This window comes from Bufo bufo, chromosome 9 (assembly GCF_905171765.1).
Source record: "Bufo bufo chromosome 9, aBufBuf1.1, whole genome shotgun sequence".
NCBI lineage: Eukaryota > Metazoa > Chordata > Amphibia > Anura > Bufonidae > Bufo > Bufo bufo.
Window position 1 is genome coordinate 219426613 of NC_053397.1, and position 18037 is coordinate 219444649.

General features: G+C 44.1%; 1 protein-coding gene across 15 annotated transcripts in view; it reads right to left on the reverse strand.

The window, feature by feature from the left end:
* The window catches only part of NFIA (nuclear factor I A), a 284426-nt gene that overhangs the window by 54154 nt on the left and 212235 nt on the right, over positions 1–18037 (reverse strand). For 10 of the 15 annotated variants that reach the window (XR_005774321.1, XM_040408390.1, XM_040408392.1 and 7 more), the window contains exon 7: positions 11063–11191. The exons of the other annotated variants lie outside the window; for them this stretch is intronic. Coding sequence is in view for 9 of the 10 variants with exons in the window: in XM_040408390.1 (XP_040264324.1) it covers positions 11063–11191 (129 nt within the window). In the remaining variant the exon portion in view is untranslated. The remainder of the gene's footprint in view (positions 1–11062; positions 11192–18037) is intronic. 15 annotated transcript variants of the gene reach the window in all.

The window sequence follows — 18037 nt, forward strand, 5'->3', positions numbered from 1 at the left end:
ACCCCCCTTGATCAATGCTGATCTGTACCCCCCTTGATCAATGCTGATCTGTACCCCCCTTGATCAATGCTGATCTGTACCCCTCTTGATCGATGCTGATCTGTACCCCTCTTGATCGATGCTGATCTGTACCCCCCTTGATCGATGCTGATCTGTACCCCCCTTGATCGATGCTGATCTGTACCCCCCTTGATCGATGCTGATCTGTACCCCCCTTGATTGATGCTGATCTGTACCCCCCTTGATCGATGCTGATCTGTACTCCCCTTGATCACTGCTGATCTGTATCGCCCTTCTTGATCATGGCTGATCTGTACCCTCCTTGATCAATGCTGATCTGTACCCTCCTTGATCGATGCTGATCTGTACCCTCCTTGATCATTGCTGATCTGTATCTTAATTACCTGCTGCTGATCAGTACACCCTCTGTTGATCACTGATGATCAATAGTCCCTCTCTTAATTGCTGCTGATCTGTACCACCCCCCTTGATCATTGCTGATCTGTACACCCTCTCTTAATCGTTGCTGATCTGTACACCCTGTCTTGATCACTGATGATCTGTACTCCCCTTCTTAATTGCTGTCGATCTGTAGTCCTCCTCTTGATCACTTCTGATCTGTACCACCCTTGATTGATGCTGATCTGTACCCCCCTTGATCAATGCTGATCTGTACCCCCCTTGATCAATGCTGATCTGTACCCCCACCTTGATCACTGCCGATCTGTACCCCTCCTCTTGATTGTGGCTGATCTGTACTCCCCCGCTTAATCGCTGCTGATCTTGTTCTCTTTCGTAAATACATTTGCTTGTAAAATGACTAAATGAACATTCTGTGGCCTTAACAGATCTGCAAGAAACATGTTAACACGGTTCTCAGTCCGTGCAGCGGGAACTCCAAATTAACTCGGCAGGACTTCCCTCGCAACCATCTACATGCAAATTATGACTGCAATAGAGCTTTCAGTTACACTTGCGCTTAGTAATTATTGAACCTTTCCACGAAGGGAAGGCGAGCGATCATTGGCCTTCCAAACACAGGCCCAGCGTGAGGCGATATGGTTAATTTAAAATACTACTAACCTAAGCTCTTCATTACGGGGAGATGGACGGAGCAATCTCCTGGTTAAATATTTCCTTGGCTCGGCTGCCATCCCCTCCTCTGTAAGGCGGAGGCTGCGCTCTAATTACATGCTTTCCGCCTTTAATTGCGCGCTTTTCCGCGCACCTTCACAATAACAATTAGCAGAGCCTGGCAAAGACAATTCATTTAAAAAATGCTAGGGTATTATTGTAAGATCTCTGCAGAAAAGTCGCCTGTTCCCAGCGACGGATCTCCCGCCGGTTTATTGTGCGGTACAGGCATTATGCGGAAAAACATCCCAAGACGCCCGAGGACGGGCGATTCAGTGCACAATACTCCTATTATGTATAAACAAGGCAAGACTCAGCCAACACACACTCTCATTTACGACCCTCGGAGCTCCGGATAATTATACGGGTCGCCCGCATCATTTATAAAAGCAAAAGACAAATGCCAAGACAAGGGCCAGGTGTAACGAGAAACTGCACCCATAGGCGTCACTAAAGAGACAGGAGCACAACTCTCAACATCCGCAGATAGGAAGAAGGGAAGGGTATGCTGTATGGGCAGTGCCATCATAACAGTGCCAGTGAGATCTATTACAGTGCCAGCTATAGTGGTGCCAAAACCGTACCTGGCACAATACCCATACTACAGTACTCCCAAAATATTAGCCAGCTCAAACCATAGTCCCATCATTAGAGTGCCAGCAACAATACCCCAATAACAATACCTGACACAACCCCCTATAACAGTACCAGTATCACTGCCAACCAAGAGTAGTTTTCTATCAGTGCCAGTCGAAGTAACCTTATAACAGTGAAGGCTAGTGTATGCCATGATAGTACCAGCCAAAGTACCCCATAACAATACCTGACATACTACCCCTATAACATTACCAGCCACAGTAACCCCCTAAGAATACCCGAAGTAACACCTCCTATAAAAGTACAGTGCCCAATAATACTGCCAACCACAATGCCCTTATTACAGTAGTCTACCCCCCATATCCCCACCAGCCAGAATAGCCACAGTACCCCATAATAATACTTGAAAAAGTACCCCATAACAGTCCCAGCCATAGAGCCTATACTATTGTTAATCACAGTGATCTTGAATCAGTGCCAGTCATAATACCCTTATAACAGTACCAAACACAGCGCCCTTATTACAGAAGAGGCATAGTACACTATAACAGAAACAGCCAAAATTTGACATATAAAAATTTCTGTCAAAATGCCTGCATGGGTATTCGCTAAAGTACCCCCACAACAGTACCAGCCACAGTGCTCTATAATACTGTTAATCGTGCCAACCATAATGCCCATATAACAGTAACAGCCACAGTGCCCATATTACAGTAGAGGCTACCATATACTGCAACAGCAACACCCATAGTTTCCCTATAACAATTACAGCCATGGTCCTATCATAACAGTATCAGCCAAAGTACCCCCACAACAGTACCAGCCATGACACCCTTTGATATAACCAGCCACAATGCCCCATAATACTGTTAAAACTGACCTTGTGTTAGTTCAAACTACTCTTATAACAGTGCCAGACACAATACTACCTAAAAATACCAGCCAGTGTACCCCTATAACAGTACCATCCACAGTACTCTCAGAGCAAGACCAGCAACAGAATCTCCATAACAATAGTAGCCAGAGTACATCTGACACAGTACCCCATCAGACACATCGACTCTATATGTACCAGTAAAGGGTCACATGCATTTGATAGATTGCATGACTGGCCGGCTATAGTCAATTACAACATGCCTTATACTCAGAGCTGCATTCATAATTCTGCTATATGCCACTTCATGGAATTCATCAGACATACTCTAAAACCTCAGATGGGATTGTATGGGGCACTATGGTGAGAGACTTGTGTTCAGGGATACTCTGACTGCTCTGCAGGGTGAGCTGGTAACAATGTAACACAGCACAGCATGTACTGGAAGGGTCAACAGGAAAATGTAAGGTACTGCCAGGGGTGTCACTGTGGGGGGCAGAGGAAGGAGTCGCCCCTGGCCCTGGAGGGAGAGCCCTCTACCACATAAGAGGACACTGGTATTATAAATGGGACACGGTAGGTGGGGGCCCTATTTTCTACAGGGACCCAGAAGTTTCAAGTTACATCGCTGGGTCCTGCCATGTAAGGGTTAAAAGGAAATTTTGAATGCAGCTCTGTATGTGACTAGTTTATGCCATCTGTAAAATATTTGAAAGTGAAGGTAGAGGTGCAGTGCAGTCATGTATTAGGATGGTGTCAGGAATCTGCTTCACTTCATTTACGGACATCCCTCAAGAACTTAATATATGTAAATTTCTGAAAGGCGCAAACACAGGCATCCAAGAATCAAGGTGACATTCCTAAAAGTGATGAAAACAAGAAAGACTGCAATGGGGCATGGAAAATACACAAGTAAAAGAAATGAAGCTTTCCACGAAGTACTGTGTCTTTAAAGAATATGGGCAAGTGGGGAAGGCTGAGAGAGAATAGTGAGTGCAGCTCTGGAGGATAATACAGGATGTAACTCAGGATCAGTACAGGATAAGTAATGTATGTACACAGTGACTGCACCAGCAGAATAGTGAGTGCAGCTCTGGAGTATAATACAGGATGTAACTCAGGATCAGTACAGGATAAGTAATGTAATGTATGTACACAGTGACTGCACCAGCAGAATAGCGAGTGCAGCTCTGGAGTATAATACAGGATGTAACTCAGGATCAGTACAGGATAAGTAATGTATGTATGTACACAGTGACAGCACACCAGCAGAATATTGAGTGCAGCTCTGGAGGATAATACAGGATGTAACTCAGTATCAGTACAGGATAAGTAATGTAATGTATGTACACAATGACTGCACCAGCAGAATAGTGAGTGCAGCTCTGGAGTATAAAACAGGATGTAACTCAGGATCAGTACAGGATAAGTAATGTATGTACACAGTGATTGCACCAGCAGAATAGTGAGTGCAGCTCTGGAGGATAATACAGGATGTAACTCAGGATCAGTACAGGGTAAGTAATGTATGTACACAGTGACTTCACCAGCAGAATAGGGAGTGCAGCTCTGGAGCATAATACAGGATGTAAATCAGGATCAGTACAGGATAAGTAATGTATGTACACAGTGACTGCACCAGCAGAATAGTGAGTGCAGCTCTGGAGGATAATACAGGATGTAACTCAGGATCAGTACAGGATAAGTAATGTATTTACACAGTGACTGCACCAGCAGAATAGTGAGTGCAGCTCTGGAGTATAATACAGGATGTAACTCAGGATCAGTACAGGATAAGTAATGTATGTACACAGTGACTGTACCAGCAGAATAGTGAGTGCAGCTCTGGAGTATAATACAGGATGGAACTCAGGATCAGTACAGGTTAAGTAATGTATGTACACAGTGACTGCACCAGCAGAATAGTGAGTGCAGCTCTGGAGTATAATACTGGATGTAACTCAGGATCAGTACAGGATAAGTAATGTATGTACACAGTGACTGCACCAGCAGAATAGTGAGTGCAGCTCTGGAGTATAATACAGGATGTAACTCAGGATCAGTACAGGATAAGTAATGTATGTACACAGTGACTCCACCAGCAGAATAGAGAGTGCAGCTCTGGAGTATAATATAGGAGAGGACACAGGATCAGTAAGGATTTTATATGTGCGAGTATATCTATACGCTACAAAAACATTGAAATATTGGTGCCAATGACATATATATGTGATAACTGAGCAGAGTGCCATGAATGCAGCCGGCCTCATGGATTCCACATTCAGAAGTGGACGTGATGTTTGCAGCTTCGGGCAGACTGTAACACCTATGGCAGCACGGCTCTGTGTTCCTTGGCTGACAGGACAGACAGGAGACATATACAAGGGATGGCGGTTTTACTAGCTCATAATCCGAGCTGTTTACTGACACAAAACATGCACAATAAACCCTCCGGGGGCCACGTGTGCGCACTGTACACAGGACATGATGCTGCGGCCGGGGGTGCGGTGCGGCGGCAGATCATGGGTCTGTATGAGAGGAAGAACTGTGGATGAATGGCAGCACTGAAGGCATGAAGGCAGTCATGGGGAGGGGATCACTGAGGCAGTATAACATATGACAGGATCAGATACACCAACTGCACAGGAAGTGTGATACATGATAGACTTGGATACATGACCCACCAGGCCGCATCACACATGATAGGCTTGGGTACCTAAGCTCAGTAGATAGTATCACACATAGATAACGCAGCACTGCAGAAAGTATCACACATGATAGGCTTAGATACAGCAGAGCAGTGGACAGAATCAGGTACACGCAATAGGCTTAGATACATTAGCACAGCAGGCTGCATCACTGATGATCTCATGATAGTGTCTACTGAGCCATGTATCTAAGCCTATCACACGACTGTATCATACATAATAGGTTTACATACACCAACCATGAAGCACAAGATGAGAAATGCAGTGCAGTGAGTTCTCTGATCATAAGGATGGGCTTAGATACACCGACTCAGACTGTATCACACCGACAGAAGGCTGCAGAGCCAATATGTCTATATCTATCTGTACAATTAACCTGGTTTTACAATGTGTTCATGTATCGAACAGAGTCCTCCCGGGTGTATACACCATGAGATATATATACCTCTCCCAGTCCTCCCAGTCTGTATACACCATGAGATATATATACCTCTCCCAGTCCTCCCAGTCTGTATACACCATGAGATATATATACCTCTCCCAGTCCTCCCAGTCTGTATACACCATGAGATATATATACCTCTCCCAGTCCTCCCAGTCTGTATACACCATGAGATATATATATGCCTCTCCCAGTCCTCCCAGTCTGTATACACAATGAGACACATATACATCTCTCCCCAGTCCTCCCAGTCTGTATACACCATGAGACCTATATACATCTCTCCCCAGTCCTCCCAGTCTGTATACACCATGAGACACATATACATCTCTCCCCAGTCCTCCCAGTCTGTAGACACCATGAGGCACATATACATCTCTTCCCAGTCCTCCCAGTCTGTATACACAATGAGACACATATACATTTCTCTCCAGTCCTCCCAGTCTGTAGACACCATGAGAAACATATACATCTCTCCCCAGTCCTCCCAGTCTGTATACACCATGAGACACATATACATCTCTCCCCAGTCCTCCCAGTCTGTATACACAATGAGACACATATACATTTCTCTCCAGTCCTCCCAGTCTGTAGACACCATGAGAAACATATACATCTCTCCCCAGTCCTCCCAGTCTGTAGACACCATGAGACACATATACATCTCTCCCCAGTCCTCCCAGTCTGTATACACCATGAGAAACATATACATCTCTCCCCAGTCCTCCCAGTCTGTATACACCATGAGAAACATATACATCTCTCCCCAGTCCTCCCAGTCTGTATACACCATGAGACACATATACATCTCTCCCCAGTCCTCCCAGTCTGTAGACACCATGAGACCCATATACATCTCTCCCCAGTCCTCCCAGTCTGTAGACACCATGAGACACATATACATCTCTCCCCAGTCCTCCCAGCCTGTATACACCATGAGAAACATATACATCTCTCCCCAGTCCTCCCAGTCTGTAGACACCATGAGGCACATATACATCTCTCCCCAGTCCTCCCAGTCTGTAGACACCATGAGACACATATACATCTCTCCCCAGTCCTCCCAGTCTGTAGACACCATGAGAAACATATACATCTCTCCCCAGTCCTCCCAGTCTGTATACACCATGAGGCACATATACATCTCTCCCCAGTCCTCCCAGTCTGTAGACACCATGAGACACATATACATCTCTCCCCAGTTCTCCCAGTCTGTATACACCATGAGGCACATATACATCTCTCCCCAGTCCTCCCAGTCTGTAGACACCATGAGACACATATACATCTCTCCCCAGTCCTCCCAGTCTGTAGACACCATGAGACACATATACATCTCTCCCCAGTCCTCCCAGTCTGTAGACACCATGAGACACATATACATCTCTCCCCAGTTCTCCCAGTCTGTAGACACCATGAGGCACATATACATTTATTATATACATCCTGCTAATCATGGAGGACGGGGTGGCAGCCTGTAATAAGACAATCTGTCTCCTGCCACTCACAACGTCCATACTCAGCCATGACCAAGAAAGGAAAGCAACCTCGAGAACAAACACACTTATCAGGAAGCTGTCATATAGATCATAGCGCTACCCGGCAGATAAGGCGAGAGGCGCCACTGGGCCACGGGGAGCTGAGAGACACAATGAAGCAGCTTAACCCCTTCCTGCCCCTTCATAATGGTCCTGAATACTAAAGTGCAGCTCGGTTAAGTAGCTGGTATATACTAGAGAACTGGCACCAGTATATATTATATTCACTTTATAGGTGGAGAACTTACATGCATTAAAATCCAATCCAGTAGACAGCACTGTGTATAGCAATGTGCCTGTCCACCTACGGAGTTGACTACCGGTGGTCGCACATGCTCAGTCACTTTCCCCGCTGCCAGGTCTCTGCATAGTGATCCTCTTTTCACCGCAGGACTGGAAATAGAAATCGCTTTCTGCCCTGTAGTTCAGGGAAGGAGCGGACTCTCAGCAGGATCATCGTATAGCTTCCAGAGGGGAAGTAAGAAGGGATTATACTGTCAACTGCCAGAGGGGGAAGGAGACTGATTCCGTCCAGAGCCCATCCCCCGAAGCACTGAGAGGGACACATTGAAGCAAACAATTATGATAAAGGTGTTTTATGCAAGAAAAACTGCAAATTATCCATCATCTATGTATAATTGCAGATAGGAAAATATCATACACGGTAGGAACCACCATTTCCAAATAGGGTTATAATCCCGAAAAACGTCACTGACTTATAATGGGGTCCTCGGAGACTGCGATGTGAACAGTGACTTACCAAAATTATCAAAAAAACGTATATCCGTTTTATTAAAGCGCCCCCCCCCCTCCTCAGGTTTTCACAGGAATCAACCAAGAACCAAGTTCCGTGAATTAAATGAGTGATCTGGATTTACGTATTTAAAGAAGACCAGAATATGGCGGCGGCGCCAGCGTGAGCTTCCTGCCTGCCGCTCGTGTTCCAGGCTCGTTTCGGGCTAATCACTCGCTCGAGTCGGAGGTGTAAACAGTGAGCTAATTTCCTCTGCCTAACGGAACATCTGCTCAGAATCTCTGCTCAAGGTTAACGCGGCGATCTCAGCGGAGAAATATGCCACCTTAAAGGGGAAGAATGTGTTCATTTTGCTTTAAGGAAGGGGGGGGGGGGGGGGGAGAAGTGGTTTGTCCAGTCACAATGGCGCAAGTATACACGAATATGTGCAAGAAATCACGTGCAGATACGTGTGCACTGGGGGTGACATCACCTCTTAGTCACTGCCCAGTAACTACAACTCCCAGTAGATTAAGTCATTTTCTTGCGTTATTCCGCCACTTCTCCCGTCTCGCTGCCTGTACTGTCGTTATGTACAGTATCTAAGTTTTGCATTACCGAAAAAAATAATAATAATATAAAATTGCAGTGAATTTTTTAAGATTTGCATACAGTTCCTCATATAGATTCTTAAATATACAGAGGAACGGAGCGACTAAAAATAGGACCGCACTGTATGTTCTGCACAGAGGTAATGAATATTAATAAAAACGTGTTTTCAGTAAACTTTTTCTGTAGTTTTCTGCCGTTTCTGTCACAGGGGATCAGTCTCATCTCAGAGGGAAAGCATGCAGATTGAGAAATGGGCAGGAAATCGGGATGGGAGAGACCACCCCAATCCTGAGGGGGGGAGGGGTGCGTAAGAGCAAAAGGGTCCAGGCTACTCCATATGGGAAAATGACTGTACAGGAAAGCCGCCACGTGACCGTGCTGTGTGGGAAATGGCAGCATATCCCCCCCCCCTTGTAGCAATGTTTGTAGAGGAGATGGAACATTCTATAACCTGGTACTTATGCACATGGCGCATGCGCCGACTCAGTGTGGCGCCATCTACTATGCCATGATTGTTCCCACAGTCCCTTAAGATTCATATAGATTGATAAAAATACAGTACCTCCATATAAAATCAGAGGATGTATGGACCATATAATTCTACGGGAGCCCTACAGTGATCCCCAACATACGGATCTGTAATATAGCGCCACGTGCACGGGGCCGTAGTCTTGGGCTAGCCACACACCTGGGAGCCGTTTTAGATTTAATTCGCTGACTATGTCCGACCGACCGGCTCATACATAACCAGCACGCTGGGCTCATTCTAAATGGGGCATAAGCTGCTGCCAGACACATGGGATGGCAACCTGAAAACAAAAAGGATTGGGCATACCGAAATCCAACTGCCCAATCCTTTTCTCCCCCGAAGTCCATTCAGCCAGCGTTAATGAAAGGCAGACACGGCAGGGTTGGTGGGAATGAACAAACTTGGGGCTCGTTCACACGACCGTTGGTGTCCCGTACCCATGCTGTTAACCGCAAATTGAGGTCCGCAATGCACGGGCACCTTTCGTGGGGCAGGCGCATGGGGATCGCAAACCCATTCACTAGAATGGGTCAGCGATCCCTCCGTTCCGCAAAAAGATAAAGCATATTCTATCTTTTTGCGGTGCTTAAGCACGGAACTGAACCCCAGAAAGCACTCCGTAGTGTTCTGTTTTGTGCTTCCGTTCCGCATCTCCGGATTTGCGGACCCATTGAAATGAACGGGTCCGTATCCGTGATACGGAATGACAACGGAACGGTGCCCGTGTATTGCGGATCCGCAAATGCGGTCCACAATACAGGAACGGGACACCAACAGTTGTGTGAACGAGCCCTTAGGCAGAAAATTCTGCGACTGAAAATCGGTTCCATTCATTTGAACGGGGCAGCACACACACTGCGAGCCACATTGAGGTGGATGGAGCGGATTTTCAGTCGTGGAATTTTCTGCTACCATATCTGTCCTTAGGTGACCCCGCTGGGTTGTTATAACTACTGATGGGGAAAAAATGCAAAAATAAATTCTGTTGGTTTGAAATTTGGAAAAATTCGAAATGAGAAAATAATTTCGATGTCTGCAACCAGTAATACACCTTCTTCAGCGTGTAATTCCTGGATATAGGGAAAAAAAAAAAAAAAAAAAAACATCCTGCCCATCTAGTCTTGTCCTAAATATATAACTAAAACGTTTTACATGTACAAACAGTAGACAATAGTATATAGAATATATCCACAAAGCCATAGAAATGGTGTAAAAAGGGAAATAAATGCTAAAAAATAACAGATATAGGGGAACATTTATTAAGACCGCTCTTAATAAAGCCCGATAGCTGGCGGAGGATCCACTGAAGTTATGAAGAGGCGCCAGCACCAATCTAAATGTATGCCAGCTTCCTTGCTGGATTAAATTTAGACCATTTTCTGCACCTGAAACATGCCCCGCCCAAGCCACGCCCACAATTTTAGACCTGGCATGAGCGGGGCGAAGTAGCAGATAGCGGTGGAACTAACGTTGCGCCGTCATCTGCACCTGAAATATGTCTAATTTAGGCGTATTTCAGTATAATACATGACCCCCATAATCTTTAAATAGATACATTGTAACAATAAACAAACAACCAAAGTACTAAAATAAAATACAATTTTGTAACAAATCTTAAGAACTCTACTGACCCAAGAGTTTGTTAAACTTTTGCATAATGAGACAAGCAGAACATGAAGCCTCTCGCACATTTTCAGATGTCGTGTGATATAAAATAATGACAAACATCAATTATTTCGTATTTACCGAGACGTAAGCAACAAAAGGTCTAACAAAGGTCAAAGGGGAACCTATCTGGAAGACATGACAGAGGGCGGGGCTTAACGCAGTGCTGACGGAATAAGGGTGTGTGTATGGGGGAGGGGGGGGGGAGCGTTCCTCGGTTTAGTCCTCACCTCTGGGTCCTGTAATGACAGGTCGATGATGCTGTGTAAAAGCCGTTCCAAGGGAAGAGGTCTGCGAAGGAGAAGGACTGCTGAAACCAGACTTCTCTGACTTCTTTAAGGTAGTAGGCGATGGCATTCCTGGCAAGAATGATTGATAAGTGCAATTTAATAATGCTAAGTCATGGAACCACAGCCTATGCATTGTGAACGTGGGTGCAGAAGCAGGGTTCATTCAGTGATACTCAACCTCCAGCGGGTGCTCCGTAAGCTGCTCAGAACACGGCCAAGTTGGGATTGTCAAGGTGGCGTCCCTTTAATGACCAGAATTTAGATGCCCATAGATGACTTCTGCCTGATTGTATAATGTTTAGGCCTCATGCACACAACCGTTGTTCGGGTCCGCATCCGAGCAACAGTTTTTGCGGCTCGGGTGCGGACCCATTCACTTCAATGGGGCCGCAAAAGATGCGGACAGCACTCCGTTCCGTGGCCCTGCAAAAAAAATATAGCATGCCCTATTCTTGTCCATTTTGCGGACAAGAATAGGCATTTCTACAATGGGCCGCCTGTTCCGTTCCGCAAATTGCAGAAGGCACACGGGCGGCTTCAGTTTTTTTGTGGATCCGCGATTTGTGGACCGCAAAAAAAGGCATGGTCGTGTGCATGAGGCCTAAGGGTGAATTCACACAAAGTAGATTAGTTGCAGGAATTTCTGGAAGTGTCCCTTTCATCAGAATAGGGTTTGCGGAAACCCATGTGCTTGCCGCTAAAATAACCACATTGAAATGTATGGGACCGATTTTCAGTCATAGAAATTTTCACAACCAATCTGCCGCATGTGAATTCACCCTTAGGCCAGTTTCACAGAAGGTTATTACAAGGACATGTATGCACCCGTGTTATGCACTAGTGTCCAGGCCCAACCGCAGGTCTACTGACCCAAATCCATTATGCTGTCAGCCTGGGTCAGTAGACCCATGGTGGGGCCATCTGTGCTGGACCAGTCCTTTGGAGCATCTGTCCTGGCCCGACGGTGGGTCTACTGATTGAACCTCACAGCATCATGAGGATCAGCAGACTCTTGGTCAGGCAGGGACACTCGTCTGTAATATGCTTGTATTAAACTAGCCTTTGAGAGTTCTTGAGGGCAGGATATCCAACCACTATGTTAATTTAGTTTATGCCACTGAAATGTACAGGGGGGACGGGGGTGTTTAGAGGGGTTGGGAAGATGCCCCCTTCTGGCCAGACCTGCAAAGGGAAGCCTACTCACTGGGTCCCAGCTCCCTTGCTCAGGTCCCCTGCTGTCAATATCCCCTCTGGCACAGCTGCAGCCAATGACTGGCAGCAGTGGTGACCTAGCTCCCTTGCGTTACGTGACTCCAGGTGGGCAGGTCACAGCTACGGCCACTTACTGGCTGCAGATGCATCAAAGCTGTTATTGACAACAGGGGACCAGAATGATGAAGTGGAAGCTGGGCAAGGAAGGAAGGCAGGTCACTGCTGGTCACCACTCATGACGTAAAGGAGGCAGGTCACCGCTGCGGCCAGTCATTGGCTGCAGTGGCATCAAAGCGGCAGATGGACAGCAAAGGAGCCGACACCAGCAGCAGGCAAGTCTGCTTCCCTGTGCAGGTCTGGTCAAGAGGGAAGGGGGTTTGCCCAAATTTTCCCAAAAGGTAAACAACCCCTTTAAGGCTCACAGTACAAAAATCCATTTTTTAAAACTATTCTGTCAGATTATGTTTCGTTATTTCAATGAAACATCAGTTGGGTTTGTAACATTTTCGAGACTTTCTCATGGGTAAGGTCAGAAAAAAGTTCTAGTAAATGTTACAATGGTTGTCATGGCAACAGCCTGGCTACAAAGTTACCAATGGCCTGGACTGTTACAGTCTCTAATCTTACGCCTAGTAAAGTCTCAGGGCAGGATTTTTGGGTCAGCGTCCAGATTTTTGATAAGGTTGAGTATCACTGAATCACTTTGTAGGAAAAATAAATGATAAAAGAAAAAGAAACAAAAATAATAAGAAAAAACATTTAAAGCAAAGTTATTAGTTAATAGATTAGCCGAGAGATCTTTGTCAGTTTTTATGGTGCGTTACATTTTATGTATCAGACCCATCTGTGGTGTCACTATATGATCACTTTCTTGATAGGAATAGTGAACCCTATGGTCAGAATTAAAGCTTCAATGAGCCGGTCAATCACCATGGCAGTGCAAGGTGTCAAGCTGACTGAAAACATAAGCTGACCATCTAGTGTGTTTGGGAGATATGTATCCAGTCTAGACAATCCTCAGTGAAGTAAACAGCCTGGACCTAATATTGATACATTTTAACTGCACTGATACATTGCAACTAGGGATGAGCGAATTGGCTTTGGATGCTTCATCCGAAGTCGATTTGCATAAAACTTCCTTGTAATACTGTATGGAGCGGGAGTATTAGAATGTATTGGTTCTGTTGAGCCGAAGTTATTACTTCGCAAAGTCTCACGAGACTTCGTGTAATAACTTTGTAAGTTAATTATTACTGTAAAAAACCTTGATACCGAACTCTGGTTCACTTCCAAGATACCACTTGGAACCGAATCAGAGTTCGGTACAAAAGTTTTTTTTACAGTAATAATTAATACAAAGTTATTACACAAAGTCTAATAACACAAAGCCAATACATTCTAATACTGTACAGAGCGCTCGCTCCGTACAGTATTACAACGAGGTTTTATGCGAATCGACTTCGGATGAAGCATCCCTAATTGTAACAAACTATCTGGACTGGAGATGAACCAAAATAATGTAAATGTAAACAGAGTCTTACAGAGAAGATTCTTGATACATTTTAGGAGATGACTTTGGAGAAGCCTGTGATCCCCAGAATGAAAGGCTGTATGGCGCACTCAAACCCCTTTGAAACTGCTCAGAGATTTAACTAAACTACTACATTCTAACTAATTATATATATATAATCAATTGTGAAATATTCAGACATCTCTGTACAGTACCAAAGGGGTTTCACCACACCACAGAGCCATTTTATTCTGGACATCCTAAGTGGTCTGGGATCACATATTTCACCAATGTCACTTTTTCACATGTATCTATGTCAGATCAGTAGATCATTTTCACTGGATTTCCCCTTTATGCAGCTCTCCATTGTAAAGAATCTGCATACAGCAGACCATATTATTATTATTATTATTATTAAAGCTCCATTTATTCCATGGCGGTGTACATACATAATACAGATCTCAGCTTACTGGATTTAGAGGGAGGAACTGATCTTTAACCTGAATTTTAGGTATATTAACAATGCAAAGAGGATCAGTGTCACCGCCAGTTCTGTGAGAAGGTCTGGCAGACGTTCTTCTCTACCTCTTGTATGATGTTCTTTGTTTTGGTTTCACTTTCTCATCTCCTTTCCTTCTGCCAGGTGTCACTTATTTCGACTAATCGTCTTCCTTTATATTCCCTCCCATACTGCCTCACTTTGCGGTTTATACTACTTCCTGGATGAGGTGTTCACTGCTGGAGGCTGCTTCTGCTGTTTGTACAGATAAGTCTTTTACTTTATTGTGTTTCCTTGCTGGCTTTATCCTAGGTGACCCTGACTCCGTCCATATTAAGTGCAGGGGGCGGTGGTTGTGTCCCCTCACTATTATAGGGTTTTCAGGTGTCACACAGTATTAGGTACGCGGGCATGCAATCGTCTACCATACAGACCCTTGCATGTGCATAGCAGTCAGGGAGAGCTCTTAGGGTTTTATCCTGCTCACCTATAAACTCCTTAGTTTGGGATCAAGCCAGTCGCTCATTTATTTATATGTTCCAGCTATCTGCTAACTTTATCCGTGACAATCGGACACGGTGGTGAACTACGTGGATCTGCACTCTGGGTCGGGGACTGTACCTATGTATAGGTTATATAAGGCGATCTATATATTTGGGTTTAGTCATCTTACATTGTATCTCTCTCCATGTAAATGTATATTCTCCTCGGGCCTCCAGCTAACCTTGATCCCTGCCAAAGACAGGAAACCAAGCTGAGCCCGTCTGCCCCGAGTTATCAGTGTTATATATAGAAGTGTGTGCTCGATAAGACCATAAAAACTGACAATTAACAGGCACAAGTAAACGGCTCCATGTAATGACCAGGGGTGGGGCATTCAGTGTTAGTTAGTGCAAAGCAATTAGTCCCATTCAGAAGTCATGATGCATCGGCAGGTAGCATTTTAGGACAGTGCTTGGTTATTGATACCAGAATAACATTGACATCGGGTTAGTAGGATAAACATGCAAAAACATTCAAACATTTGTATGATTTCAGACAGTTGCATGGTACAACAACATAGTCACTGATGCCACAATTAATGCTTCTCCATCTGTAATTAGGAGGCCTATGTAGTGTGTTATATAGTGTGTATAGTACAGCTCCATGCAAGTTCCCAAATGTTATATGCCACCCTAAAAATCTGGGGTCCATACTGTACCTCCACATGCCTCAGCTGTCATACAGACACACATGGAGGGTCAATGTTCCAATGGAAGCCCCATTACACATGTATCCTATGAATACAACGCCATTCAGAGGCACTATAAGGTGGCACAAGAATGCCAACATCCAGGCTCTGTACATACCTCATTGCATGTACATGTTGCCCTTGAATGATAAATGACAGCTAAAGAATGTAAAGGGTGTGTATACTTTTGCACCTAATTTTAGGCCACTAATGCAGCTAAAAAAACAAAAAGCAATGTTTCCAGTAGTGGACCTGTGTGTCTCCAGGGTTCCAGACTACATACACACCCCATGTAACCGGATCCTCCAGCCCTCTGCTCTCTCTATAAGGAGTGGAGGAACACATGGCTGCAGGATCAGACTACTCAGGGTTTGTCTGTAGTCGGTAACTATGAAACAAGCATTGGAGCCGTATATGCAAAATGGTATAAGATTATTATTATTTTTTTTGCAAATTTGTTTTTTTATTTTAGATGCACTGGAGCAATAGAAAAATAGTTGAAAAAGTCTACACACCCTTTAGAATATAAATCCCGGATAAAAACTAAAGCAATGTAGTAAACAGGCCAATGGTCATAGGTGATGTGACGGTAGAGGCCCCCCCCCCCCCCCCGCCTTCCACGAATGCAGCCCTGCTCATTATCAGTATGTGCTCCCTCGACCCCCTACTCGATGGTGCAGCTAAGAATATAGACGTACATGTTTTGTCAGGTGTAGAATGGGTCAGAGCTGCTGAAAACATTAAGTGGACATCAGATCGTGGCATTCGGTGATGTGACATAGCAATTCCCATCATTCCAAGGCATGCACAATTCATGATCTGCTGAAATGCAAGCGCCATGGCCAAAGTCAGAGGTCTCATGTTACAGAAGTCAATGTATTGACAGGGCAGGTTCGCTGCCATAGTCTATAAACTTCGCAAATCTCCCTCCTATTCAGATAATATGGAGACAAGTGGACTGGAAGCCGCAAGACCTATATATATATGGACTGCAACAATGTCCCAAAGTCACAGAAAGAGCAACCAAATGGCACACAATGACCAATCACTGGGGACCCCCAAGAAAAATCCAAAACAACAGGAAAACCTTTATATAAATTATAAAAAAAAGTTAAAAAAATAAATAAATTATAAATTAACATTTGATTAAAAACACAACAAATCCTGTCACTGAATTGTTACATTTCAGGATGAGTTAGAATCAATGTAGTTCCCTTGCTACCAATAAAGAACCATCGGATAATTCATCACCACTGATACAATTTATTACACGTCAATAGACCAAGCTGAACGACATTGATAAAAGTCTGCGCCTCTCTACAGGTACCAAATATATCTGAGCCGGGCTCCATAGTGAAAAACATGAAACAATATATTTCCAAATGTATTACTTATGAATTAATAAAGAAAACTATATTTATTTAAGTGTGTGTGTGTGTGTGTCTGTATATATATATATATATATATATATATATATATATTGAAAAATAAATACAATAAAATAATATTGAATTCATTATTTACCGTACTTAATTTATTAAGAAAAAACACAAAAGGAAAAATAAATAAATTGAAAATAAAATATTTAAGTAATTATTTATTTACTAACAAAAAATAAACAACAAGGAAATGTAAATGCTCTTGATAAAATTTAGTTACCAAACAAAGAAAAAATACAATAAAATGAAAATATTTCGTTTATGAGAAACAAGCAAAAAATTTAAAATAAATAAATTATAAATAAAACAAAAAAATTGCTGATATATTTATTTTTATTATTTCATATTTATTTGCGGGTGGCAGACTCCATACTGTCAGGCAAGGAATATTTTTATACACTGATAATAACCGCATATCAGTCGAGAGCTTATCACAGAGGTTGTCACCCAGCTTTCCAAGCCCCCTGCATGGCAGATCTGACAAATTATGCTCAGGTAAACAGCTAAAATGCTAAGAAAGCTGGGCGACAACCTCGGTGAGAAGCTGCAATGGAAACCATACTAGGACGGACTAAATATTCGGGGCATTCGGGCAGTGCCTGAGGGTCAGGGCCTCTTTCACACGGGCGAGTTTTCCGCGCGGGTGCAACGCATTGCACCTGCACTGAATCCGGACCCATTCATTTCTATGGGGCTGTGCACATGAGCGATGTTTTCCTCGCATCACTTGTGCATTGCGTGAAAATCGCAGCATGCACTATATTCTGCATTTTTCATGCAACGAGGAAAACACCCCATAGAAATGAATGGGGCTGCGTGAAAAATTGCATTGCATCTGCAAGCAAGTGCGGTTTTCACGTATGGTTGCTAAGGAGATGAGGGACGTATGACCCGGGACCCCCTTTACTTTATTATTTTCCATTATAACATGATGATAATCTAAAATAATAAAATCTACAGAACACCAAAACCAAACTTCAGTGAAGAAGTCCGGGTTCGGGTCTGGGTACAACATTCCGTTTTT